Consider the following 27,539-nt stretch of genomic DNA (forward strand, 5'->3'; position numbering starts at 1 on the left):
GTACTCTTACTATTCCATTTTCTTAGCTACTGAAGAGATTTAGTTTTTCTCCTACATTTGTCTGTTTCCCAGCCTCTACTATAATCTATTCTCTCCCTTCCATTGCAAAATTAGTTGAAACCCTACCTACAATGCTAGCAACCACTCCACCCATCCACATCCTCCCACAAGGATGTCTAACCATTCCTGTTCAGGTGCAAACCTTTCAACTGGTACAGATCCTCCCCTCTCTCCAAATAGTCCCTGTGATCCAGAAAACTGAAGTCTTCTCTCCTTCATCATCCCTTCAGCCCAGCATTCATCTCCTATTCCTGTTCTTGCTAGCACATGGCAAAAGATGTTTAGTTTAGTTTATAGTCACATGTACCGAGGTACAGTGAATTTTTTTTGTTGCGTACTAACCAGTCAGCTGAAAGATAATACATTATCACAATCGTGCCATCCACAGTGATAAAGGGAATAACATAAATAACGTTAAGTGCAAGACAAAGTCCTGTAAAGCCCGATTAAAGATAGTCCGACGGTCTCCAATGAGGTAGATAGCCGCTCAGGACTGCTCTCTGGTTGTTGGTAGAATGTTTCAATTGCCTGATAACAGCTGGGAAAAGAACTATCCCTGAGCCATTTGTCTTTCCGTTGACGCTAGCATTTCCAGCATTTTGTGCTTTTATGGCAGGAGGGGAAAGCCTACGGTCCATGAACTAGTCTTCATTGGCAGGACAGTGGAGAGAGTCAACAGCTTCATGTTCCTCTTGGTGGCGCTCATCTCTGGAGATCCAACCTGGACCCAGAACATTGATGCAATCACAAAGAAAGCTCATCATTGCCTCTATTTCCTAGGAAGTTTTGGGAGTTATGGCATGTCACCAAATACCCTATCGAACTTCTATAGGCAAAGAGAGTATATTGACTAGTTGCATCACAGCCTGGTTCGGCAACTCGAACACCCAAGAACAAAGAAGGCTGTAGAAAGTGATGGACATAACACAGGCCATAAGATGTGCCTTAAGAAGGCAACTAAAATGATCAAAAACTCACACTACCCTGACCACTCCCTCGTCTCGCAGCTGCTGCCAGGAATAAATTTCAGAAGTGTTGACGAACAGGTTCTTTCCATTAACAATTAGGCTCTTGAACCACACAGCACACGCCTAACCACAACCCTACCTCAGCACCAAACTGCTATAAATGATTCTGGGTTGCAATACCCACTCCGATTTGTACTGCAATGGTCTGGTTGCCTGGTCAAACGGATAATTGATTGCATTATTTGTTTGCTGAGTTGTAATGCGGGGCAAGTAAGAATGTTATAGTTCCATTCCCGATACATGTGACAATCAAATACTCTCGACTCTTGAGAAGTGGAGAGTTTACACGCCCACACTCCTGGCGTATGGGAGTCATTTTGAAAACTGAAACTTGGTTTTTTCCCCATAAAGGACGGGGGAAATCCGGAATGTGCGCTTCCATGCTTCTAAAGTAGCCAAATTGCGACGAATGGTCCAGAGATTCGTTGAAAACAAACCTGGGCCGAAACTGACGGGACTCGGTGTCCCATCTGATACTGTCTCAAACTTCACGGATCGCCTGTCTTCCTGGAGCAAAGAAAACAGCAAAGGACGAGTGGAGGAAGGAACTGCAGATGTTGGTTTAAACCGAAAATAGACACAAAAAGCTGGAGTAATTCAGCGGGTCAGGCAGCATCTCAGGAGAAAAGGAATAGATGATCTTTCGGGTCGAGACCCTTCTTCAGACCCTTTCTTCAAAGAACGAGTAACAGGTACTGTGCTGGAAATGGGCGTGTAAGTAAGGTCAGCGTGTAAGTTGCCAGCGGATGTTGTTTCTCTGCTGGTCTTGCCCAAAGATGCTATAAGATCTTTGGTCTTGCCTGCCCCTTGAGTGTGAAGCGCGTCCCAGGAGATCTCGCCCCGCAGACGACTCGTTATCATCTTAGTTTGACCAAGAATTTACACTTCTCCTGCTTTCTAATCAAAACGTCTATCGCTTCAGCGTTTTCCGACCGCGAGGACAGGTGCAATTTCGAAAGGTTTGTTATCTTCAGTGGTGAAGACCAAAGATCCTATAAGATCTTTGGTGAAGACCTGTCACATTTCATTCACCGCTGCCAGTGAGAGAGGCGCCGCTGATATAGTGAAGCCACCAGTGGCAGTGTTAAAATGCATGTCTCTCAACAGCCAGGTGGACTCACTTGGGAAGAGGCACCACTCATGCCGAGTTCCTCCGCAGAAGGGGTTTAACATAACATAAGGAGAAAACACAAAGTGCTGGTGGAACTCAGCAGGTCGGGGCAACGCTTCGGATGGGGAGCCTTCTTCAGACTCAAGGCTATTAAATAATTTAAACACAAGGAACTGCAGATGCCAGTTTACTAAAACAAAAGCCTGTCCGTATTCTCCAAAGATATCGCCGAGTTACTCCGGCACTTTGTGTCTTTTTTCCCAAATAAGGGCTTTTGCCCTTACTGGAGTAACTCAGCGCAGCATTTCTGGAGAACATGGATACGTGACGTTTCGGGTTGGGCCCCTTCTTCCTCAGACTTTTTGTTGTTTTTTTTTGTTTTGTTTATTTTATTAGGAGTTAATACAGTCAGGGATACAGTACAAAACAGTACAGTGGAACCTAATTTTAGGTGCCAACTATGTCATACCGTAATCCATTCTATGTACAACCTCTAGTTTTATGTTTTGAGAAGAAAGTAAGCAAGACAAGAAAAAGAAAACAATAGAAAGGGGAAAAAGAGGAAAAATAGATGGTAGAGAATAGAAAAACGTGAAGTGTGTATAAAAAAAGAAAAAGTGGAAAGTAGAAATAGGAGAGAAATTTGCAAATCTATATTCGGAGATGTAGATCTATCCACGGCATGAACTGAAATCAGCAATCTTTACGGTACCGCTGCATCACATGATTCCAAAAAGTCGATGAAAGGAGACCAACTCCTTAAGAATTGGTCATATTTATCTATTAGTCGGAGTCTCATTTCTTCAAGGCGTGCTATGTCCATCATATTCCTAATCCACATTTTAACAGTTGGTATGGTTGTATTTTTCCAAAATTTAAGTATCAATTTCTTTCCAATTATTAACCCATAATTAAAAAAAACATTTTGGTCTTTATTTAAATTGATATCTTCTACTATTATTCCAAATATAATCCATTCCGTTTTAGGTTCTATTGTGGACTTGAAAAGCTTTGTAAATATATCAAATATATCACTCCAAAATTTATTCAACTTTGTACATCCTACAAATGAATGTGTTATATTAGCATTTTGAAACAAACATTTATCGCATCTGGGAGAGACGTTTGGATAAGATGTATTCAACCTCGTTTTTGAATAATATAATCTATGTAATAATTTGAATTAAATTAAATTAAATTATGTCTTGCATTAATAGAACAATTATGTGTGTTCATCAGATACTTTTCCCATCTATTCTTTGAGATCTTTATCATTAGCTCATGTTCCCAATCTTCTCTTAGTGCTTCTGTTGAGGGTAATTCTCTATTTAATATATTATTATAAAAGTATGATATTAGTTTTTATGAATCAGCCTTAATATTCATTGCTTCTTCTAAAGGGTCTAAAAATATAGTTTGAAATTTATGTATATATTTCTTCATAAAGTCACATACCTGTATATATTTAAAATATTGATTATCCTTCAGTTTAAATTTAAATTTTAAATGTTGAAATGATAACAGTTTGCCCAATTCATACATATCCCCTACTTTCCTAATCCCCAGTCTATCCCATTGTTGATATGTGTTGCCGATGAGAGAAGGTTTGAATGCAGGGTTGTTCAATAGTGGGGTTAGTACTGATAGATTATTTAATTTCAAGGATACTTTTATTTGTTTCCAAATTCTTATTGTATTGTGAATAATTGGGTTCTTCTTATATATTATACTATTCAATTTTATCGGTGAGAGCAGGATCGTTCCTATATCGTGCGGATAGCACTCCTCTTTCTCCATTCTTATCCACTCCAACTGCCGAGTGGAACTATCCAACCAGTACATTATATTCTTAATATGCACTGCCCAGTAGTAATACATAAAGTTAGGTAATGATAAACCCCCAACTTCTTTAGGTTTACACAAATGCTTTCGTTGAATTCTGTGTGCTCTGTAATCCCATATAAAATTAGTGATAGTAGAATCTAGTTTTTTGAAAAAGTATTTTGGAATATATATTGGGATCGCTTGAAACAAATATATTAATGCATGTCTCTCAACAGCCAGGTGGACTCACTTGGGAAGAGGCACCACTCATGCCGAGTTCCTCCGCAGAAGGGGCTTAACATAAAATAAGGAGAAAACACAAAGTGCTGGTGGAACTCAGCAGGTCGGGCATAGCTTCGGATGGGGAGCCTTCTTCAGACTCAAGGCTATTAAATACTTTAAACACAAGGAACTGCAGATGCCAGTTTACTAAAACAAAAGCCTGTCCGTATTCTCCAAAGATGTCGCCGAGTTACTCCGGCACTTTGTGTCTTTTTTCCCAAATAAGGGCTTTTGTCCTTACTGGAGTAACTCAGCGGGTCAGGCAGCATCTCTGGAGAACATGGATACGTGACGTTTCGGGTTGGGACCCTTCTTCCTCAGACCTTTCTTGCAGGTGGGGGCGGTTTGGGGGTAATATAGTTAAAACGCAAGAAAATGACAACCCGGAATAAACAGGTGTTTTTAGGTGGACTGACTTGTATGATTAGAGTGCTAAATGCATCACTACACATGGTTCTGCTGAATCCTCGCGTTATCGAAAATCACATTATAAAGAAAGTTGTTCCAACAGGGAATGAGGGGTCAGGGACAAGATAGTTTAGTGCAACTTTTTAAGGGGGGTTTCCAAATATTGCATTACTGCTATAGGAACGTATCTAATAAGTAGGTCATTAAGACTAGCTAATAACACACACACAGACTACATGGGAACAGTTTGTACCACAGACCTCATGATTTCGCTGGGTGGTTTCTGCTGTCACTGCAATTTATATTTTGTTTGTCTTTTTTAACATAAATCATTGCGTGTTTTAGAATGCTTCTTGTCAGCAATTGAAAATTAATCTTGTGCAACAATTGAATTCCATAGTTTAACAAAATCATAGATTTAAAATCATGGTTGACTAAGTACTTAACACAAAGTAACTTTGGTAAAGGATGTGGGTTTGAGATTTGCATTTTCCCTCTACATCCGAATTCACATTTGTTAAACATGACTGGAGGATAGCTTCCCTCTTTAATGACAGGTAATAATTTTACTTGAGTAATGTTTCAGTGAATTTAGCTCGTAGAGTCATACAGCATGGAAACAGGCCTTCAGCCCTACTTCCCCATGCTAACCAAGATATACCATCTACACTAGTCTCACCTGCCTGCTTTTGGCCAATATCCTTCTAAACCAACCTACTCTGCTATTGTCCTTGAAAATCTTGAAAACCTGTTATTACATTTTGATTACATAATTGTATCTGGCATTTGAGATTGAACAGTTTTATTTATGTTTCAAGTTCTGGAATTATAGAGAGTTGCAGCACAGAAACAGACACTTTGGCTCACTGATTCTGCATCGTCAATCAACCACCCAGTTATGTTACTCCTACATTAATCCCATTTTGTTATACCATACATAAATGCATCATGTGTAGCTCAAGTACACTAGATGGAAGGACTGTTCAGAAGCCTGATAACAAAGGGGGGAAAGCTGTTCCTGAGGCTGGTTTTATTACATTTTCAATACAATGTACAATGGCCAATTACCTTACCAATTCACATGTCCTTGGGATGTGGGAGGAAACTGGAGCTTCTGGAGGTGGGCACAGTTAGGCAGCACAGTAGGCTGGCACAGTCGCTCAGCAGTATAGCTGAGACCCGCATCTTGAGACCCGAGTTCGATCCTGACTACTTGTGCTGTCTGTACGGAGTTTGTATGTTCTTCCCATAACCATGTGGATTTTGCCTGGGTGCTCCGGTGTCCTCCCACAATCCAAGATGAGCAGGTTTGTAGGTTAATTGGCTACGGTAAAGTTTGTAAATTGTCTCTAGTGTTTAGGATCGCGTTAGTGTACAGGGATTGCTGGTCGGTACGAACTCAGTGGGCTGAAGGGCCAGTTTCCACGCTGTATCTCTAAAGTAACCCAAAGGTAGAATGTGCAAACTCCACAGAGACAGCACCCAAGGTCAGGATGGAACCAAGACACAAAAAAACCATGGCTCTACCAGCCACACCACTTCTCTGTTTATCCATGTGTTTACTGGAGTGAGCCAAACTATGTTCTCATGACTTTATCTGAATTGCAGGATGCTTGCACTGCCCTGGATGTTTTTTCTAATATTCACCATATCTGAAATGAGAAATGGAGACATTACTGAAGGTAAGACATAACAATACATAATCAATGGCAAACATTTAAAGAAATAATTCATCCGCGAATATAAAGTGCATCAGAAAATATTATCATCGCAGGAATACCAGTCCAAAAATGGCTAGCATTTATAATTCATCATCTTTGCCGAGTAGATCTGTGGATGAAGTTGTTTTGGAATTCACTAAATCACTCCAATAAATGGATAGAGGGGAAAATAGAATGTGAAAGTAAGCTAGCAAGAGACATAATAACAGTTTATAAAATCTCCGACAGTTATGGAAGAGTGCCAAAACTGTGGGTTATTTGCAAAGACAGCGGAAATTATCTGCGAAAAGAGGAAATGGCAAAAACATGAAATAAGCACTTTTTATTAGTTTTCTTTTTCTGAAACAGGAAAAAAACACATTTCAGAAAATACCAGTAATCAGAATCTAGTTAAAAAGAGAAATTACGCTAGAAATTACTGATAGTGAGAGAATTGTACTGGAGAAATTGTCAATAAATCCAAAAAGCCAATAAATCACCTGAACCTAATAGTTTACCAGCTGGGGGGCTTAATGTTATGAGTTTAGTTTATTGTCATGATTTATTGTCTTATTTACAAGATACAGTGAAAAGTTTTGTTGCGTGCTAACCGGTCAGCGGAAAGACAATACGATTACAATCGAGCCATCCACAGTGTACAGATGATACATGATAAAAGGAATAACGCAAGATATGATGACTATTGAGTTAATGGGTGGAATAGTTTTGAAAAGTCTAGAATTAAGTCCCTTCAATATTGTAATGTGTCCATACTATTCAAGAAAGTGAAGACCAGACAGGGAGCCTTGGGTCAGTTAGCTATGCCATCACTGACAGGCAAATTGATCTCATTCTTCTTCTTGCGTATGGCGTGCACAGCCTAAAGTTGTAGGACAACTTGTTCTATTTGATCTTATTTGACTGTGCACACCGGGTTGATTGCATTTGTCGAAACAGGGCGGACCACGTGAAGGTTGCAATCTCCCACCCCATTGATCTAATTGATTATTAGGGACTTGGCAGTATGGCATTTTGAAAATCCAAAAATTATTGAGCAGAATCCAACCATTTACTATGAAAGTAAATTATGTTTGGCAAACCTGTTTTTAGAGGTGTAACTGACATGTAGCTGGGGAACAATGGATGGACATAACATTTGATCATTTTGTTCTGTTGCTATTTTTTGCTTTTCATATAAGAATTACTCCCCATTTATTAATTAGAATTTTCAGAAAAACCATTGAAAGCACAACACTTTAATAAACAAAATAAGTAATGATATTTGGAGTATCTTTTCTAAGACTAATCATCTTAAGATTATTTATTACTGTTCATTGTAAGTGGTGTTGCTGGTAAGGTAAGCAGTTCTTTCCCTTGGGACGGTGGGACAATAATAATGCTGGAATATTTGGATTAAAGGCATGCCCACACTGATGAAAGGATCAAGGCTGTGTGGAGCAAGGAACTGAAGCATTTTGTAAATGATTTATCTATTTTGTACCTATCTGCCAAAGCTTCAACCTTAATATCTTTGTCTTTCTATTAAATCTATTTGTAGCCAAACCTTTCTCTATCCCCATTGCTTCCACATCAAGTTGGTTGTGCATTACTCAGTAAATTTGTCTCCAAACTATCAGTAGCAACTTCAACTGTCCAGGCTTCAAGTAACAGCATTTCCTCTCTAGATTTTTCCTGGCTCCATCTGTTTTTAAGATAATCTTTAACACACATCTGAAGTAAAAGCAGAAAATGCTGGAAATACTCAGTTCACATTTGTGGGGATAGAAACAGAGCTAACATTTCAGATCTTTGAAAGGCACACAGTGCTGGAGTAACTCAACTAACTCAATCTCCAGAGATGCTACATGACCCACTGAGTTACTCCAGCACGTTGTGTCTATCTTTGGTATAAACCAGTATCTGCAGTTCCTTCCTACACATTTCAAATCTTTGACATAATAGAATTTTCTGGTTTTATATTCAGATTTCCAGCATTTGCAGTTTAAATTTAGAAAAAAACACGTTGCATTGTCCAAGATGTTAGTTACCAAACCGAATAACTTATTTGTTTCAACACCAGGTTATACCTGATTATACCTTAATAGAACCTGGAGATTTTGTTTTACATTGAAGGTGCTTTGTAATTATTTCTTCATTTTTAAATAATTCCATTTGTACCACTTGCAAGTACATTTTATCCTATGGGTTAAATAACTGTTTTATTTGATTGAAATGCTTCTAAAATTCATTCTGTGTGTTTAGGATACGAGATTGACAGATGTCTGCAGTTTGAATCGACGATGATCTTTGTCCTTGAAGGGGAACATGCCCGCTTGAGATGCCGGTTGTGCAATGGATCCAGTCCAATTGAAACAAGTGACCTTCAAACACATGGATTTACTGTCTCTTGGTTTAAATACAATGCTAAACGTGACCATTCGGAACTCTTAAACAAAGGGTCCAGAATTTCTATTCAAGGACCCTTGTTAGGATTTTGGCCTGCAACTTTCAATGACACTGGAAGATATTTTTGTTCTCTTTTGTAAGTAGCATTAAGGTTACCAGGTAAAATACAGGAAATGGAGATGGTGGTGGGGTGTGGTTGACACTCAAGTCAAGGGAAACAACCTTTCACCATCCAAACTGTCAGGCCCCTTGAGAATATTTTATGCTAAAATTACTTCAGCCAACAACTGCCCATTGTGGGCTCCACCCTCCCTCGGTCATCTGTTCGCCAGCCCAGCTTTGTTCTGGCCTTTCCTTACCTCCAGTTCCCTTCCCTCTACTTTCAGTCTGAAGAAGGGTCCCGACCTGAAACATCACCCATCCTTTTTCTCCAGAGATGCTGCCTGACCCGCTGCTTTACTCCAGTACTTTGTGTCTCACTTCTTATGTTTCAAAGAACAGAGGCCAACCAGCTTAATCTACCCTCATGCTGAGTCCTCACATCCCGATAATTGTATAATAAAACAAATCTAATCTAATCTAATCTAAAGTATGGCTGCACAGTGTGCTCTCGTCTCCGAAACTTGGAATTGTAGCGAAAAAGAACTGTCACTGCTTTTTACTCATTTGGCTTTTCCAAAGAGGGGTGCATTTATTGGCACGTTGTCTTTTCTTCCTTCCAAGCTGAATAATCACACATTTGCCCACATCGTACTCCATCTGGCATTTTCCCTCCCACTCGCTCATCCCTGGATTTAATGCAACATCTTCAGTTTACTCTCCCACACGGCTTAGCATCGCCAACAAACTTAGGCAACAGTTGATTCCGTCGTCAATGTCATGAACAATACAAGGGCTCCTGACCTGAAATCCTCACAGCAATCTATTAGTTAAAGCCTATCAACCCGAGAAATACTTTATTCCAAACCTCTGTTGTTTTTGTTAACTAATCTTTTGATTTCTATAAAAAAACATTTATGGTAATCAAACGCCTTTTGGGAAAAAAAATCTAAAAGTATTTCTTCCATTGGTTACTCTTTATCTACCCTGCTGAGTTTTACTGTTTGTAATACTCGTTATCAGCTTCTATAAGCCAACACTGGAACATTGTGGGCTCCTCTTTTCCTTGATCATCGTCGCTGGCTTTGGTCTGACTTTTTGCGTATCTTTCATTAATTTGTTCTATGTCCTCTTCATATCTCTCTCTGTTCCCTCTCCCCTGACTCTCAGTCTGAAGAAGGGTCTCAACCCAAAACTTCACCTATTCCTTTCCTCCAGAGATACTCCCTGATCCGCTGAGTTACTCCAGCTTTTTGTGTCTATCTTTGGTGTAAACCAGCATCTGCAGCTCCTTCCTACACATTCTACATAACAATTCCAATGGATTTGCCAAGTGGGATTTCAAAAGTTCAAAGGTTTGTTTATTGGTCACATACACCTAGGTGTAGTGAAATTCTTGTTGCCAGTGCAGCACATAAAAAAGAATACAAACATAACATAATACACCTTATTACTGTCCTGTGCTGTCCTGTGCTGTACTGTCCTGTCCTGTGCACGGCTGCCCAGCCAGCAGCTGTCTGTCTTTTCATCTTTTTATTTTTTATTTTAGTTAGTTAAGTGTTTTGTTTGGAGGTCTAGACTTTTTTTATGTGGGGAGTGGGGGGGGGGGGGAGGAGGGTGAAACTACCTTTCAGGGTCCCTACCTAGTCGGAGAGGCAGTTTTTCTCCGGGCTGCAGCTTCGACCCGTCCTCGCGGCCTACCAGCGGGCCTGGAGCGGCGTTTCCTGTCGGGGACCGCCCAGAACCTCGGCTTCGGCGGCGGCACAGCGCTGGAGCGCTATCGTGGAGCGGGCGATGCCTTGCCTGGGTCGCCGCGCTGGAGCTCCGGTGAGCTGAGACCGCTGGGTGAAACATCACGGAGCTGCGGGACTGTGGAGCGATCAGCTGCGGGCGGCGGCCGAGAACGGCCTGGAACATTGGGCCTCCGTAGAGGCAACTGTGGAGGCCTCAATAGGCCCGACTATGGGTGAACTGGGGTTGGGGACTGGACTTTGTGCCTTCCCTCATGGTGGGAACCATTGTGGGGGGATGTTCTTTATGTTTAAAACTCTTATTAATGTTATGTCTGTATTCTTTCTTTATGTGCTGCAAAATGGCAAGAAGCATTTCACTTCACTACACCTCTGTGTATGTGAATGTGACCAATAAAATACCTTTGATACCTTTGATTTTAAAGAACTTTAACATAAAAAACTTCCCCCCACAATGGTTCCCATTATGAGGGAAGGCACAAAGTCCAGTCCCATCCCATGTCCACCCATAGTCGGGCCTATTGAGGCCTCCACAGTCGCCGCTACGGAGCCTCGATGTTCCAGGCCGTTCTCGCCGGGTGATTGTACTCTGGCGTCAGGAGAATCTTCTCAGCGGCGTGGGAACCCTGGAACGGCCGCTTCCCTTACCGGAGACTGCGGCTTCCGAAGCCAACAAGGCCGCGCCGGATGGAGCTCCACTACTGGCGATCTCGTCGCGAGATCCCAGACTCCCGGTGTAAAGTTCAGCGCCGCCGCCCGCAGCTGGCCGCTCCACAGTCCCGCAGCTCCGCGATGTTTTACTCGGCGGTCTTCAGCGCGGTGACCCGGGCAAGGCATCGCCCGCTCTGCTCCGCGATAGCGCTCCAGCGCTGTGCCACTGCCGAAGCCGAGGTTCTGGGCGGTCCCCTCAGGAAACGCCGCTCCAGGCCCGCTGGTAGGCCGCGAGGACGGGTCGACGGTGCAGCCCGGAGAAAAGCTGCCTCTCCGACCAGGTAGGGACCCTGAAAGGTAGTTTCCCCCTTCCCCCCCACATAAAAAAGGCTAGAACTCCTAAAAACAAAACACTCAACTAACTAAAAATAAGAAAAAAGATGAAAAACAGACAGCTGCAGGCTGGGCAGCCAAACCACACAGGACGGCGCCCCCTATACTTTTTCCTTCCATTTAACCAATTTCCCTTCCATTTAACTAACTCTCCTTCTAGTTAACCAATCCTATAGATCTCTAAAGCGTCATTATTACTTCCTACTAATGGAGACCTGCAATTGCCTGATAACCATTGTAGACTAGTTGGACTGAGCTTCCCTGCGTCTCTTTCACTGCTCTGTTGCAGTTTATTGATACAGAATCTAGGAATGTTGGTGATACTTCCAGTGCAACTGTTATCTCTGCAGTCACTTCTTGCATTACTTTAAATTGTGGGGCATCAGGGGGCAAAGGATTTATCAGTCCTCGGTCTCACTGCTTTCATTAGGATTTTTTCTTTATTGTAATTAATTACATCATGTTCCTCACTTTCACCCTTTCTTTTGCTTAATAGCAATGGAACTCACAATGTTACAGGTCCAAACGAAATTTTGGATGTTACCCCGGTAAGTGATGGATGTTACAGTGAAGAAATAGAATATAGTCGGAGTGGAGTAATTGGAGCATCAATTGAATTGCCTTGTCCACACATGGAAGAGTACAAGAATAATATAGAAGATTTGAAATGGTATAAGGTGAGTAGATTCTGCTTAGTCAATTAACTAACCAGTTTTGGAAATGATTCCTTGCTTTGAATAGAATTTTAGAGAGGAGAAGTGAAACAAACTGTTGGAAGAAACATCAATTTATGACGAGCAAATCTTTGATGCACACATAGTGGGAAAGGCATGAAATATAGCCATACAGCGCTGAAATGCGTCCACACCGACCAAGATGCCACATCTATGTTTGTCCCATTTGTCCGCTTTTGACCATCTCTTGAAACTTTTCCTGTCCATATGCATACCTAAATGTTTTTTTAAATATTGTTATTGTACTTGCCTTAACTACTTTCACTGGCAGCTCCTTCCATATACCAACCACCCTCTGTGTCTAAAGGTGGCCCCTCAAGTTCCTATTAAATCTTTCCTCTCTCGCCTTTAACCAGGGACGTGCGGGCAGGGGAGGCATAGCCTCACCTGTCATACTCCCAATGGAAAACAGCTCTTAAGCAAAGAAAAATAATAATAAAATAAAATAAATATAAAGATTTTCCACTGATCTGTGTTACAAATGTAATTTCTATATGAATCTAATCATTTTTTAATAGTCAAAATCACTACAGGGAGAGATGAGAGGTGAGGCAGCGACGAGCTGAGCCTCCACTCTGATGCGCAACCCCTCAGAAACTGCATGGAGCGCGGGCAATGTTACTATCTCTATGTATGTCACCAATGTAATGTTTGTAAACCCCTTTGTTACATGTCCTCACCTTCCATAGTCCAGGTAACTTATTTCACAGATAAATATATTAAATTTGTGCTCGCTGGTCCCATCATAAAACTGCAATGAAAAAGCACCAGAGGAGGCAGCGATCACATCTGCCTCACAAGGGGGCATGGCTTGAGGAAGAAGGAGCGTCAATTACGTAGGCTCAGCCCCCATAATTGACGCTACCTCACTCTCCCTCCACGTTAACTAGCTTCAGGAGCGGCGGTGCAGTACTGGATTCCACCGCTGGCGGCGCTGACCAAAGATCATAGAGCGGAGCCACTCGGCGAAAAAACGGTCACTGGGAATGTAGACTTTGTCGGTACATTAGAAAGTTATTAGATTTTTAAATAAATAGATCTATACTTATCACAATAATAAAGTCATCAATTTTTGTACTTCTGTACATTTTTGTTTTTGTTCTTGTAAGGCAGACGTCTCCAAAATATGGCCCATGGGACATATCAACCCATCACGAGATTTTTCAAGCTCAGATTCGAGTCGGGAACGCGGCGGCCCAGGGCTGCTCTTAGTGTTGTTACTGGTTAGATCCCTCGAATTGTCAGAGCCGAGACATAAATGGGCCGCCGTGAAGAAGGGTGCAACGGTGCTGTGGGGGGTTCGGCCCCTTATCTCTCTCTCTCCCCCTTATCTCTCTCTCTCCCCCTTATCTCTCTCTCTCACCCCTTTCTCTCACCCCTTTCTCTCACCCCTTTCTCTCACCCCTTTCTCTCACCACTTTCTCTCACCCCTTTCTCTCCCGCTCGCTCTCTCGCTCGCTCGCTCTCGCTCTCTCTCGCTCTCGCTCTCGCTCGCTCGCTCTCTCTCGCTCTCTCTCTCTTTCTTTTATGATCTAAGTGGGGCATTGGAGCTTCCTTCACCTGTTTAGGAAACATAAGTTCACAAGTTATAGGAGCAGAATTAGGCCATTCGGCCCATTGTCTATTCCGCTATTCAATCATGGCTGATCTGTTTTTCCCACTCAGCTCCATTCTTCTGCCTTCTCCCCATAATCCCTGACCGTTACTAATCAAGCATCTCTCAATTTCCACCTTAAAAATATCTATTGACTTCGCCTCCACAACCATCTGTGGCAATGAATTCCACAGATTCACCACTGACTAAATAAATTCCTCCTCATCTCCATTCTAAATGTACATCCTTTTATTCTGAGGCTACTGTATCTAGTCCTAGACTCTCCACTAGAAATACACTATTCTATACTTTCTGGTTCAGATATTTGCCCACATTGAAATCTATGTGCCACAGGTTTGCCCTTTTGTTTACTATTGTTTTGCAAACTCCATCTCCTATCAATGCTGCTCTTTATGTGTATTGGCAAACTGAGACTGGTGGTTTTCTGTCCCCTCAATTAATCCAAGGGTGTTTAATTGCCATATTAACCGAGACTGGAACCATGAAATTCATTTGTAAATGCAGTAAATACTTGCAATCCAGAAGGTTAAATTGGGACAGGAATTGAGTATTTTATTGCCCATAGCCATACTGTCCGTTTAAGTATCAATGTTAAATTTGTTTTAATGTGTTCTGCAGGATTGTCAGAAGAATGTTCACACAGGATCATCACTGTTCTTTGGAAGTCTAGAAAAGGAAAATGCTGGACATTACACTTGTATACTCACCATTCGCCATCGTGGAATACAGTACAATGTTACAAGGACATTGAAATTGAAATTGGAAGGTATTTTTTGATTAAATGCTTGGGTCTTGAGATTGAGGAGATAATGTTATATGGAGTGGCTCAATTAAGTGCAATTTTGTAAAAGGCATTTTAGGCATGCTGTTCCTCTGATGCACGAGTGCTGTGATTATTGCTAGACCTGGAGAAGCATTGTTAGATTGCTCTTGGTATACCATCCATCATTAAGGATGGATAAGGGCGGCACGCTGGCGCAGCGGTAGAGTTGTTTCCTTACACTGCTTGCAGTGCCAGAGACCCGGGTTCGATCCCGACTACAGGTGCTATATGTGCGGAGTTTGTACGTTCTTCCCGTGACCGCATTGGTTTTCTCCAAGATCTTTGGTTTCCTCCCACACTCCAAAGACTTATGGGTTTGTAGGTAAATTGGCTTGGAATAAGTGTAAATTTCCATAGAGTGTAGGATAGTGTTACTATGCGGGGATCACTGGTCGGTGTGGACTCTGTGGGCCGAGCCTATTTCCGCGCTGCATCTCTAAACTAAAACTAAACAAAAAAATGTGTAGGATTTATAAGCATTTGGAAACTAGGGGAGTCACAAGGAACAAAAATGCAATTTTCCAATATTAATCACTTAGCAAAGCCTTAAGATCAAATTTATCTAAAAATTTAGATTTTGATTTTTTTCAATACATAAACTGGATTATTCTTTGGACTGTATTATTCATTGGCGTTGTTCCCTGGTAGAGGTGGTGGCATTGTGGTTGGAACTCCTATTGAGAATTTACGTAACCCCTGCCCATGTTTCATTGAGGTATGTCATTAAGCTGGAAAGCGTGCAGGGAAGATTTACAAGGATGTTGCCAGGACTTAAGGGCCTGAGCTATAGGGAGCAGTTGGGCAGGCTAGGATTTTGTTCTATGTTGGGCAGGCTCGGACCTCGACTTTCTTATGTCTGAAGAAGGGTCTTGACCTGAAACGTCACCTATCCATGTTCTCCAGGGATGCTACCTGACCTGCTAAATTACTGCTGCACTTTATATCCCTCTAGGATTTTGTTCCTTGGAACAAAGGATCTTATACAGGTGTATACGATCATGAGAGGAATAGATAGGATCAATGCACAGTTTTCTTCTACCAGAATAGGGAATTCAAGTACAAGGGGACATAGGTTTAAGATGAAATTGGAAAGATTTGATGGGAGGGGCAACTTTTTCACACAGAGGGTGATGAGTACATGGAACGAGCTGCCCTATGAGGTAGGTTGTGAAATTACACAATTGCTGGGGAAACTCAGCGGGTGCAGCAGCATCTATGGAGCGAAGGAAATAGGCGACGTTTCGGCCCGAAACGTCGCCTATTTCCTTCGCTCCGTAGATGCTGCTGCACCCGCTGAGTTTCCCCAGCAATTTTGTGTACCTGCCCTATGAGGTAGTTGAGGCATGTACTATAACAACCATTGAAAATCATTTAGATTGGTACATGGATAGGAAAGGTTTAGAGGGATAGGGCCAAATGCAGGCAGGTGAAACTCATGTAAATGGGGCAAGCTGGTTAGTTGGGCCGAAGGGCCTGTTTTTGTGCTGTATTTCAATCAAAGAGTTGGTCGTGGCACCACGTTTGGTGCAGATATTGGGGGCCGAAGGGTCCGTTCTTGTGCCGTACTGGTTTATGTTCTAAGTCCTAGATCCAGGAATTTTGAGATGAGTTTGGGTGACATTTATCTATATATATGTTATTGTTTCTTGTCTTCCCTCCAACTCAGAATGAGGTTGAAGGAAATCTAGCAGCATATTATGTAGGTTTTTGGAGCTTGTAACATTTATACTACTGAGAAGGTGCAACTGTTCCTGTGACCCACGGTCCCAAATTATTACTGAACTTCCTAGAATGACTTTGACATATGATTTTAATTAAAGAACCAGGCCAAGCACATACGAATGCCCAGCGATCTATTTTGTGAAATTTCATCTCTTGCATCAATAGATACATGGGAATTAATGTTGGGAATATTATCATAGATTGTACATTTTTATTTGATATTAATAGCATATTTTAAGCAATTTAATTCCAATATTAGTTTATCTCCCTCAGACAGTTAAGGGCCTGTCCCACGAGCATGCGACTCCATGCGGCAAGCGCGACCTAAAGCCGGCAGCCACCTCAACGCCGTACGCACGGAGGTCGAGTGAGTGACGTGAAGTTCGAGCGAAGTCCGACGGCTTACGGCGTCGAGGTGGTGCGTACGGCATTGAGGCGGCTGTGGGCCGGCAGGCTGTTGCCGCGCGGAATTTTTGAACACGGTCAATTTTTCGGAGCCCCGCGCGATGTCAGGACCAGCTCCGCACAACTCCATTCGGCTCCGGCGATCGAAGTGGGACCGGCCCCACGAGGCCGTACGGCTCAAGCGACCACGTTAGGTCGCGCTTGCCGCATGCAGGCACATGCTGGTGGGACAAGCCCTTTAGGTCGCGCTTGCCGCATGTAGTCGCATGCATGTGGGACAGGCCCTTAATATTGTTCTTCTCAAAATCTTTCTCCTGGCCCTGATTTTCATCGTCAATCCTGTTCTTTATCCTTTCTTTCTTCTCTTTGAAGAAGTAGGTGTCATTACATCAGAGGTGCATAAAATCAGGGTTTCATTATAGTTGTGAACTTAATAAATGAAATCGTGAATTTAATTTCTCTATCCTTTTTATAAATAAAAATCTCTTTTCAGAACCTTCTGTTGCACCGAAATTGGTTTACCCACATCAAGAACACATTGAAGTCACACTAGGTGGGTAAAGTTTGCATTAATTTCTATCTATCAATGTTAATAGTCAGATGAGTCATGGTAAGTACAAAGAGAAGAAATGAGGTAGAATGAAGGTAAAAGGAAATGCAAATTCTTGAGGTAGAAACAAGGAAGCGCAGATGCTGGTTTACAAAAAAAGACACAAAGTGCTGGAGTAACTCCAGGTTGCATCCCTGGAGAACATGGATAGGTGACATTTTGGGTCTGGAGTCTTCATTAGATCCTGGAGAAGGGTCCTGACCCATATTGTCACCTACCCATCTTCTCCAGGGATGCTGCCTGACCCGTAGAATTAATACAGCACTTAGTGTAAAGTCTTGATGTCAGCCTCGATACACAGAATTAAGAACTGTGATTACCTCCAGATAACCTTTAAATGCTTCTCAATTTAGGTTGAAATATTTGACAGCTCTACATTACATCTTTAATAGTCAGCAAAGCTCTGGGGTGCTGAAGGTTTGTTATTAAACTCTGAGGGAGATTTCTTGTATAGAGCTCCCATAGGACAGCATTGGTGTGGGAGATTGCAACCTTCACGTGGTCCGCCCTGTTTCAATGAATGCAATCAACCTGGCGTGCACAATCAAATAAGATCAAATAGAACAAGTTGTCCTACAACTTTAGGCTGTGCACGCCATACGAAAGAAGAAGAAGATAGGACAGCATTGGAGACCTTGCCACTACTTTGACTTTGGTTCAGGAAACTTTGATAGTTCAGTCTAACCTGGTCGATCCTCTTTGAATAGAGCAAATACATTTAGGCATGGGATTGACCGAGCACAGGAGGTCTGTGCCAGTAAGATCCGGCCCAGTAATTATAAATGGCAGCACAGTGGTGCAGTGGTAGAGTGGATGCCTTACAGCACCAGAGACCCGGGTTCGATCCTGACAACGGTGCTGTCTGCATGGAGTTTGTACGTTCTCCCTGTGACTGCATCGGTTTTCTCCAGGTGCTCCGCTTTCCTCCTGCATTCCAAAGATGTGCAGGTTTGCAGGTTAATTGGTTCCTGTAAATTGTCCCTAGTGTGTAGGATAGAACTAGTGTGTGGGTGACCGCTGGTCGGCGTGGACTTGGTAGGCCTTGGAGCTTGTTTCCACGCTGTATCTCTAAACTAAACTAAACTAAAATAAGCAGGAATATGCCATTGATCCACTTGATTATCTAAACAAATTTCCCAAAAGTTACTTTGCTACATTCCTAAACATAACAATAAATTATATTTGCTACAATTAATGTATATGCAGTAGTAATTTCTGAACCTCTATGGTTTACCATTTCAGCTGGCAGTTTTTCCTATATTTTCACTTTTTACACGTCCATTTGTATTTGCAACCTTGCCATCCTTCATTTGAATCTTGCTCTTGAATGTAAAATAGGGGGGGGGGAAAACACTGCCTTCCATCTTCTCTAAATTGCTCATAGTCCGTTAAAGGCTTAATTGTCCTAAAAATGGCAAGATTATTTGAAGAAAGAGCAGCTGCCGGAGAGAAATTGCATCAGGTACTGGAGCATTTTGATATGCTTTGGGAGGTAATATTATCAGAATCAGATTTTATTCGCCAAGTATGTTTTGCAACATACGAGGAATTCACTGGCCAGGTCAGTCATACAATTAAAAGCAACAGATTCAAAAACACATTTTAACATGAACATCCACCAGTGACTCCGACACATTCCTCACTGTGATAGAAGGCAAAATAAAGTTCAAGTCCTTCCTTTTGTTCTTCCTCGGTCGGGGGCCTCGAGCCCTCCGTTGACGGGACGGTCTTAACTCCGTAGCCGGCGGCGTTTGGGCCCTCCCCGTCGAGGCATCAGCTCCCGCATCGGGGGGATGTCAGCTCCCCCGCGCCAGGCGATCGAACCTCGCGTCGGGGCTGGACGAACCTTCTGCAGCTCCCAACTCGGCCTCTCCCGAGACTGCGAGCCCTTGATGGTAAGTCCGCAGGCCGCGTTGGGAGCGATCCCAGGCAAGGGATCCGCTCCGATGTTAAGTCCGTGCCCCGCGGTGGGGCTCACGACAGTCCGAGGCGGCTTCCAGCTCCAGCGATGGTAGGCTGCAGAGCCCGGAGAATGTGATCCGAAAGTTTCCCCCGATCCCCTCCCCCCCCCCCCACATAAAACAAACCGAAGAACATAAAAACAAACTTTTAACAGACGCTTAAAAATAACAAAAAGGTGAAAAAACAAACAGACTGCCGGCAGGGCTGGCCATCTCCCCGGCACTCCTGGTGGTCACATTATCAGAATCTCAAATTTTAAATATGCTTAAGGGCTTTGTGTATATGAATGACACTTCTGAATATTAGAAGATAGACACAAAATGCTGGAGTAACTCAGAGGGGCAGGCAGCATTTCTGGAGAGAAGGACTGTGTGATGTTTTGGGACAAGAACCTTCTGCAGATTGAGTGATCTACACATTCCACATGTAAAATACTAGTCTACATCTGGTATAGATCTTAAACACTGAAGCTTTTTAAAACTCCTTTTAACATACCCACAGCTAGATGGATAATTCCTTATCCCATATTTCCCTGGTAATTGCAGAGATACAGCACAGAAACAAACACTTTAACTCATTGGTTTTTATTCTGGCCATCCACCACCCATTTCCACTAGTCATATATAAACCAATTATTTTAATTCTCACATTCTCATCAACCTCCCCTAGCTGCAGAAACAACTTGCTTGCTTACTTACACAACTTCTGCTTACTTACACTTATTATCTAAGGTAAACAAAAAGGCTGGAGAAACTCAGCGGGTGCAGCAGCATCTATGGAGCGAACCCTTCTTCAGCAGTCTGAAGAAGGGTTTCAGCCCGAAACGTTGCCTATCTCATTCGCTCCATAGATGCTGCTGCACCCGCTGAGTTTCTCCAGCATTTTTGTGTACCTTCGATTTTCCAGCATCTGCAGTTCCTTCTTATACACTTATTATCTATTTAATTTTCCATTTATTTCACTGATTAAGCAGTCTTTCACTGCCTTCACTCATCTGAACCAGTACCATGTTTGACAGAACGGTGGACAAATTGAATTAATTCTCACTGAATTTCAAAATTGCATCTGAAAGGGAAATTGTTGGAAGATGGGATGAAGTCTGACACAATTTCCAGGAAATCTTCTCAGTACATCAGGACCCTCATGAATTCTTCATGTTCACAAAATGTTTTTATAAATTACAAGGGGGGGGATTAACAAAATTGAATGTAAAGCAGTAAAGTGGGTTTAAGAGTACACCAAATATGTTTAAGTAAAACAATTAAATGCAGCGCTTCACAAGGTATGCAACTGTTGCTGGTATGTTCTGCTCTCTAATTACGTAAACATTTAGGAGAAAGAAGAATAATTAATTGCACAGTTTATGCTGGCCCCAAAAGTAAACGGGACGTGATGCTAACTTGGCTCTTCAGAAAAACCTATGTGACCACCTGTAAGGGAATGGAGCCAGTCTGTAAAGATTCCCGGAGGTAAGCAGTTAGATCTTGCTGTTTTTGTTATTTGCCTTCATACTAATGCACATTGTACCTTAAAGTTATTTATTGTCAATGACACCTTTAGCAATATTTCCCAGGTGATGTATGCTTTTCTTTCCATTTATTGCACTGTTATTGTGTTTTTCCCCCTCAGTTTTTGTTATTTATTACATATTTTGTTGTGCTGCAGCAAGTAAGAATTTCATTGTTCTATCTGGGACATATGACAATAAAACACTCTTGACTCTTGTTTGTGATGAGATAGTGCACATTTATAGTGAAGCTGCTTCATATTGCTCTTTCATGTAATAGAATAAATGAAAATGGTTTGCCGAATGGCACCTCATCTTTTTTTTTTCCAAATTAAATTGTTTGGCTTTTTAGCACAACACTAAATTTGGTTCCCTCTCCCCTAGCCATGTACAATGTATCCAAAATACCTCACAGACCTAAAGTGTTGGCTGTGGGTATCAATGGACCATTATGGGTTCCACCTTTCCTTGATCATTGTTGCTTGCTTTGACGTCCTTTTGTCTACCTTTCATGCATTTGTTCTTTGTACCTTTTCATATCTCTAGTTTCCCTCTCCCCTGACTCTCAGCCTGAAGAAAGGTCTTGACCTGAAACATCACCTATTCATTTTCTCCAGAGATGCTGCTGGACCTGATGAGTTCCTCCAACTTTTTACGTCTGTCTTTGGTGTAAACCAGCATTGTTAGTTCCTTCCTGCACACAAAGTCTAGACTGCATAGGTCTTTGGTACATTTCCTTTCTTTGTGTTTCAAATTAAACAGTCCCTGAGTTAACACTAGGGGGAAGACCTTGCTTAGATTTACATTTTAATGTCCGTCTCTCCACTTTTGTGATGCGGATTGAATGGCTGGCTATAGGCCATTAATCTGCTCATTATTATTCAGTGCCTGCTCCATTTCCTCCTGTCATCATTCCAAGTTTTGACAGAAGAAAGTGGGCTGGGGGGAGGGGGCGGGGGGATATGCAAACCTTGATGTGATGCAGTCAACCCTTCCAGTGACTAGCTGTTAATGCCCTTGGGACATAAGGGGGCTAAGATGCAAGCAGTGTCAGGGGAATGGAAAGAATAAAGTACATATTTTAGCTGGAACAAGGTCACTTAATTTCAACATGAAATTGTCTGTTCAATGGGCGCCAGAAGCAGTTTGAGAGGCTGCCATCCATTGTAAGATTTTTGATTTATTTTTGCAAGAGGGAGTCAAATTAAAATCTACATTGTGTATATCGTTTAGTTTAGTTTAATTTAGAGATACACTCATCTTACTCCTCCCCAAATGAAATCTTTCAATGCTTTAGAAACCAGAAACTGCAGATGTTGGTTTAACAAGGAAAGACACAAAATGCTGGAGTAACTCAACGGGTCACGTAGCATCCTGCAGAAAATGATGAAGAAGGTCCCGACCCAAAACATCGCCTATTGATGTTCTACAGGGACGCTGCCTGACCCGCTGATTTATTTGAACCTGTTGTGTCTTTCTTTCAATTCCTTTCTATCTTTCCTGTAGTGTCGAAGGCAGGAATGTCATTCCCTAAAACAATGACCATGAGGACACTTTTTGTCTTTGTGTCCTCATACACCTGTTTCAAATCTTGGAAATGTTTAATACAAGCAGTAAGGTTTCACCTCCATTGCCCAGATCAGGGAAAATACATTTGTATTGTATCATAACCAGAGAATTTCCACGAGCACCTATTTCCACTCGCAAATATTCACCCTCCCCCGCCCCCCTCCCCCCACACACAAAATAAAATATATATTTGTGGATTCATCTGCTTCTTGCCCAATATGCCTCTTCGGTCATCAATGCTTTTATTTTTCTCTTTGAATCTTGTGTTTGTTAACTGTGTGTTTTTTATCTAGCCTTTAATTCACCTTTGGGTCTTTCTCTATGATAAAGTTGGTAAATAAAATAGTCACACAAGATTGTAGATTCTGGAATCTGAAGCAAAAAAAACAAACTCCTGGAGGAACTCAGTGGGTGAAGCAGCATCTTTGGAGGTAGAAAGATGGTGGACATTTTGGGTCAAGACCCTGCAAAGGGAACAAGCGGACCCGCTGACTTCCCACAAGTTTGGGTTTTTTTGTGGCAAATAATGCACGTTACTGTTGATTTCATGTTTATATAGTTTCTTTAGCTCTGGGGAGATGATTATTTTTCTGTTTCATTCACATTACTTTTTCAAAGTAAGATTCTTTGCATATTTCAGAGAGACAACTACAGAAAACGGAATATATATTGTAAGACCATTGGTATTTACCCAAGTTACCAAAGAGCATCTGAATCAATATTTCAACTGTGTTTTGCGTGTAACATCAGAGCAGGAGACAATGGGATACATCTTTCTCCAGGAGAAAGGTACAGTCCAACAGTTTTAGTTATCTGCTAATGGGAGGGGAAGCAGCTGAATATTGGAAACTTGGTTAACCCTTGATTAAAAACAGAAAATAGGTGCAGGAGTAGGCCATTCGGCCCTACAACCCTATTCAATATGATCATGGTTGATCATCCAAAATCAGTACCCCGTTCCTGCTTTCTCCATATATCCCTTGATTCCGTTAGCCCTTAGATCTTTTAGAGCTATATCCAACTCTTAAGGGCCTGTCCCACTTACGTGTTCTTGGCATGCAAATTACGCGACCTCGTGGTCGCGTTGAGCCGAGACGAAGGCCGGGCGTGATTACATGCGTGGGCACAGCCGTCTGGAGCGCGTGACGTCATTTGAAGATGGACACAAAGCTGGAGTAACTCAGCGGGACTGGCAGCATCTCTGGAGAGAAGGAATGGGTGACGTTTCTTGTCGAGACTCTTCTTCAGTCTGAAAAGAAGGGTCTTGACCCGAAACGTCACCCATTGCTTCTCTCCAGAGATGCTGCAGGTCCCGCTGAGTTACTCCTGCATTTTATGTCTATCTTCAATTTTCTTGGCCCCGCTCTGGGAGTAGAAGTGGGGGCGGATCCGGACCACAAGGTCCGTGAGCCCCAGGCTGAGTTCGGCGATCGTTTGCCTGCTTCTGCTGCTGTTGAAGGTGAGACGTTGCGTCGCGCCAGGGTCTTGGGCCTGTCTCACTTTTCTCAGTTTAAAAAAAGACTGGGAAATGATTTCTGCTTCCGACCGCAGTCTCTGTTACATTGACCTTCACGGGCTTTCCTGCTTATTCCAAAGTTAAAATGCAGTCAGAACTAGTGGCCTCATTAGGCATTGGATAGCACATATAAATTAGGAGCCCGTCTGGATTAGGTTGGTGGCTTTCAAGGAAAATAGATTTGTCAAATTTGTCAAAGTCACTGGGGCTTCTTCATAAAAACCACGTAAAGATAAGTAAAACACTATCCAGATAAGTAATATGTGTTGTAAAGTTGAAATGACTCCGATCTTGAATTGTTGCTTTAATTTACATTTTATTTTACGCACTTTTTGTGGCACTGAAACCTATATTGAAATATTCGGTCACAATTTTGTGATGGGGTCAGACTAAACAAAGTTTTTAAAGAATATTTCATTTAATGCTTTTTCCTTAGATATAATTATAAATCTATATGTAAAAAGTCAGTTAAACAACTACATTGAAGTTGAAATACTTTCTTTTCTCCCATAGGCAAAAGCAGTGTGCAGCGAACTGTTAAATATTTAATTTCCATTATTGTTGTGCTAATCGCTCTGGCAATGGTTTGTGTGCATTTCAATGTACAAATTGCCCTTTGCTTCAGGGACCTGACTGGTAGAGATGAAACTCTTGGAGGTAAGATTTGGAGAAAGTTCTAAATGTTCACAAAACTCCACCACTCATTTTCATATTGTAGTGTTTGTGTATATTGTCCCAGTTTCATTGACCATAAAGTTAATGTGAACTTCCAAGCTTATGCAAGGTACAAAATGAATGATTGATTATATTTCTTTCACCTCTAAGTTTCCCCCATATTCCACCTTCATTTGGACATATCTATTCAATTTTGTTGCTACAATAACCAATTTTAAATCACCAAAGAATATCGCAGAAACTAGCAATCCAAGGATGATTTCACTGCACTTTCGGGTGTATGTGACAAATAAAATTGACTTTGACTTTATCAGGTTCATCAACAGATTCTCGTGCTGAGGCCCAGGGTAATAAAGACAGCCGTACTGTTTGTGTAGGTGTTCTGATTAATGTCATGGCTGCCATTATATCTGTAAATTCATCCATTCACTGTGATCTGGCATACAGTTGAACTAAAACAACTCTCATACGTAAAATTTGAGTGCTGATTACCAGCAATTGTGGTGAATTTTCATTACAATCCTCATAGATTTTATGCTTGAACTACGTGTCCCAAAATTGAATTCATCCAATGTTAAGGATCCCCAGAAACCTTAAACTAAGTAACCTCAATGTACGATGATTCAATGTTCAGAATTGCTCAGCCAACCTTCTGCAGCCTTCCCTTGGAATAAGGCTGTACTCTTAGTCAGGTGGTCAGCTCTGGAAGGCACCTTGGTCTGCATGGATGAGTTGGGCCAAAGGTCCAGTTTTGTACAACTACGACTTTAACGTTAAAATAAAAATCGAATGACTCAATATCTTCTGCTTAATTCTCAGATAGTAAAGAATATGATGCATATATATTACTCCTTAAGAGTGATGAGATCCTCCTTAATGCTAATGAAGAACAACAATTTGCTTTTGAGCTGTTACCTGCAATTCTAGAAGAAAAATGTGGTTATCGCTTATGCATATTTGAACGTGATATTCTCCCCGGAGAAGGTAAGATTAGTTTATTCTTGTTTTGCTAATACAAAAAAAGAAGCATGGGTAGATAGGGCGACCTCAAGCTCAATTAAAAGTATTGAGAACACCCTTAGTCCTTCTGAAGAAGGGTTCTGAACCAAAATGTGTCTAAGCATGGATTCTGTTCTATTTTATGTGTTTAACGCGGGGGCTTCGATCGCCCCAACGTGGGGGCTTCGACTGCCCCGACGGCAGGAGATAAAGAGGAAGAAGATTAGACTTTATTGCCTTCCACCACAGTGAGGAATGTGGGGAATCCACTGTGGTGGATGTTTATGTTAACTTTTAAGTGTGTGTCTTGTTGCTTTTTTTTTTGGCTATGGCTGTATGGTAATTTGAGGTTCACTGTACCTTAATTGGTACACCTGACAGTAAAGTGACCTTTGAACCTTTACTCATAGTATTTACAGATTTTTAAAATCACATCTGGCAATAGACCTGCAAAACAATTGTTTTAATTATGATTATTAATATAATTAATATAATGAGAATACATATCAGTGTATTTCTCCTCATTTCATTGATGACATTCATGTCAATATCATAATAATTTATACACAAGCTACGAACTGTTGTTGATTACCATTGCTGTTGAAATATGTAGAAGGGGTGAAGGCAGTTTGTTTTACTCGGAATACTGTTTAAAATGAGCTAATGTTACAATCAGCACTTTATCACCTGGCTTTACGGAACAGCTAAGAACTTTTGGGTTAATGTTTTTATGTTCAGAATATTAGGAATTCTTCCCTTCATGTCATATTTTAGTAACAAAATGCTTAATTTGTTTTACAGCATCTGCAGAAAGTATACTTTTTTATATTAACAAATGCCGAAGATTAATTATAATTCTCAGTAAAGACTATGTGGATGATGATTTCAAATCCACATACGAATTGGTGACTGGGCTGCATCAGGTATTGGTTGAAAGACAAATAAAACCAATACTAATTGAATTCAAGCCTATAAACAACACAAAGTCATTCCCAGAGTCACTTCAGCTTCTTCTAAAATCAAAAAGAACAGTGAAGTGGAGAGGAAATAAATCTGAATACAAACATTCTTATTTCTGGAAGAAGCTACGATACTTGATGCCAGCAAAAGGTCGCCGGGTTCAAGCTGGGAATCAATAATTTATGGTTTCGGAAATCAAAGTTTTATTTTTGCATGTCCATTCAGGCATGCTGTTATTACATCTTTTCCAGGCTTAAATCAATCTGCAATTGTACCGTGTGGCAAAATACGTGCTGCAGTGGTACGAGAAGATTCTACCAGCAGTGCCAAAGAGGCGTTTAACAAAATGGCAATAAAAAATTGGTGCATTTATTTGTGTTAATTAAAATCTACTTTTTGTTTATCTAATTAAGAATGTTATCAGGCAACTGAACAATTCTTTCATCAGCTAGTGTGCAGTCCTGACTTTTCATCACCTCATTGAAGACCTTTGAACTTTCTTTAATCGGACTTCAATGTTATATCTTTGCACTAAATTTGTATCCCTTTATCCAAGATGGCGGCGCCTCACGGCAGCGGCCACTGCAATCCAACTCTTTTTTTTTGTCCTGTTAGGTGTATGTTTCTGGTTTTAGTTTTATTTTTAGCTGTGTATATGGGGGGAGGGGACGGGGGAAACTATTTGATCTCTTCCCTGCACGGGGGACTTGACCTTTTCTCTGTCGAGTC

General features: G+C 41.6%; 1 protein-coding gene across 1 annotated transcript; it reads left to right on the forward strand.

Annotated features, from left to right (window-relative positions):
* The first annotated feature begins 1,323 nt into the window (after nt 1-1,323).
* On the forward strand, nt 1,324-27,432 carry LOC116974280 (interleukin-18 receptor 1-like). The gene is made up of 11 exons (XM_033022597.1): nt 1,324-1,780; nt 6,322-6,395; nt 8,676-8,955; nt 12,210-12,390; nt 14,681-14,828; nt 17,506-17,565; nt 20,918-21,053; nt 23,301-23,449; nt 24,690-24,833; nt 25,671-25,835; nt 26,652-27,432. Exons 2-11 carry the CDS (start codon nt 6,323-6,325, stop codon nt 26,987-26,989), a joined length of 1,674 nt encoding a protein of 557 aa, XP_032878488.1. The 5' UTR covers nt 1,324-1,780; nt 6,322; the 3' UTR covers nt 26,990-27,432.
* Nucleotides 27,433-27,539: the final 107 nt, after the last annotated feature.

Source organism: Amblyraja radiata, chromosome 6 (genome assembly GCF_010909765.2).
Source record: "Amblyraja radiata isolate CabotCenter1 chromosome 6, sAmbRad1.1.pri, whole genome shotgun sequence".
NCBI classification, from domain to species: domain Eukaryota; kingdom Metazoa; phylum Chordata; class Chondrichthyes; order Rajiformes; family Rajidae; genus Amblyraja; species Amblyraja radiata.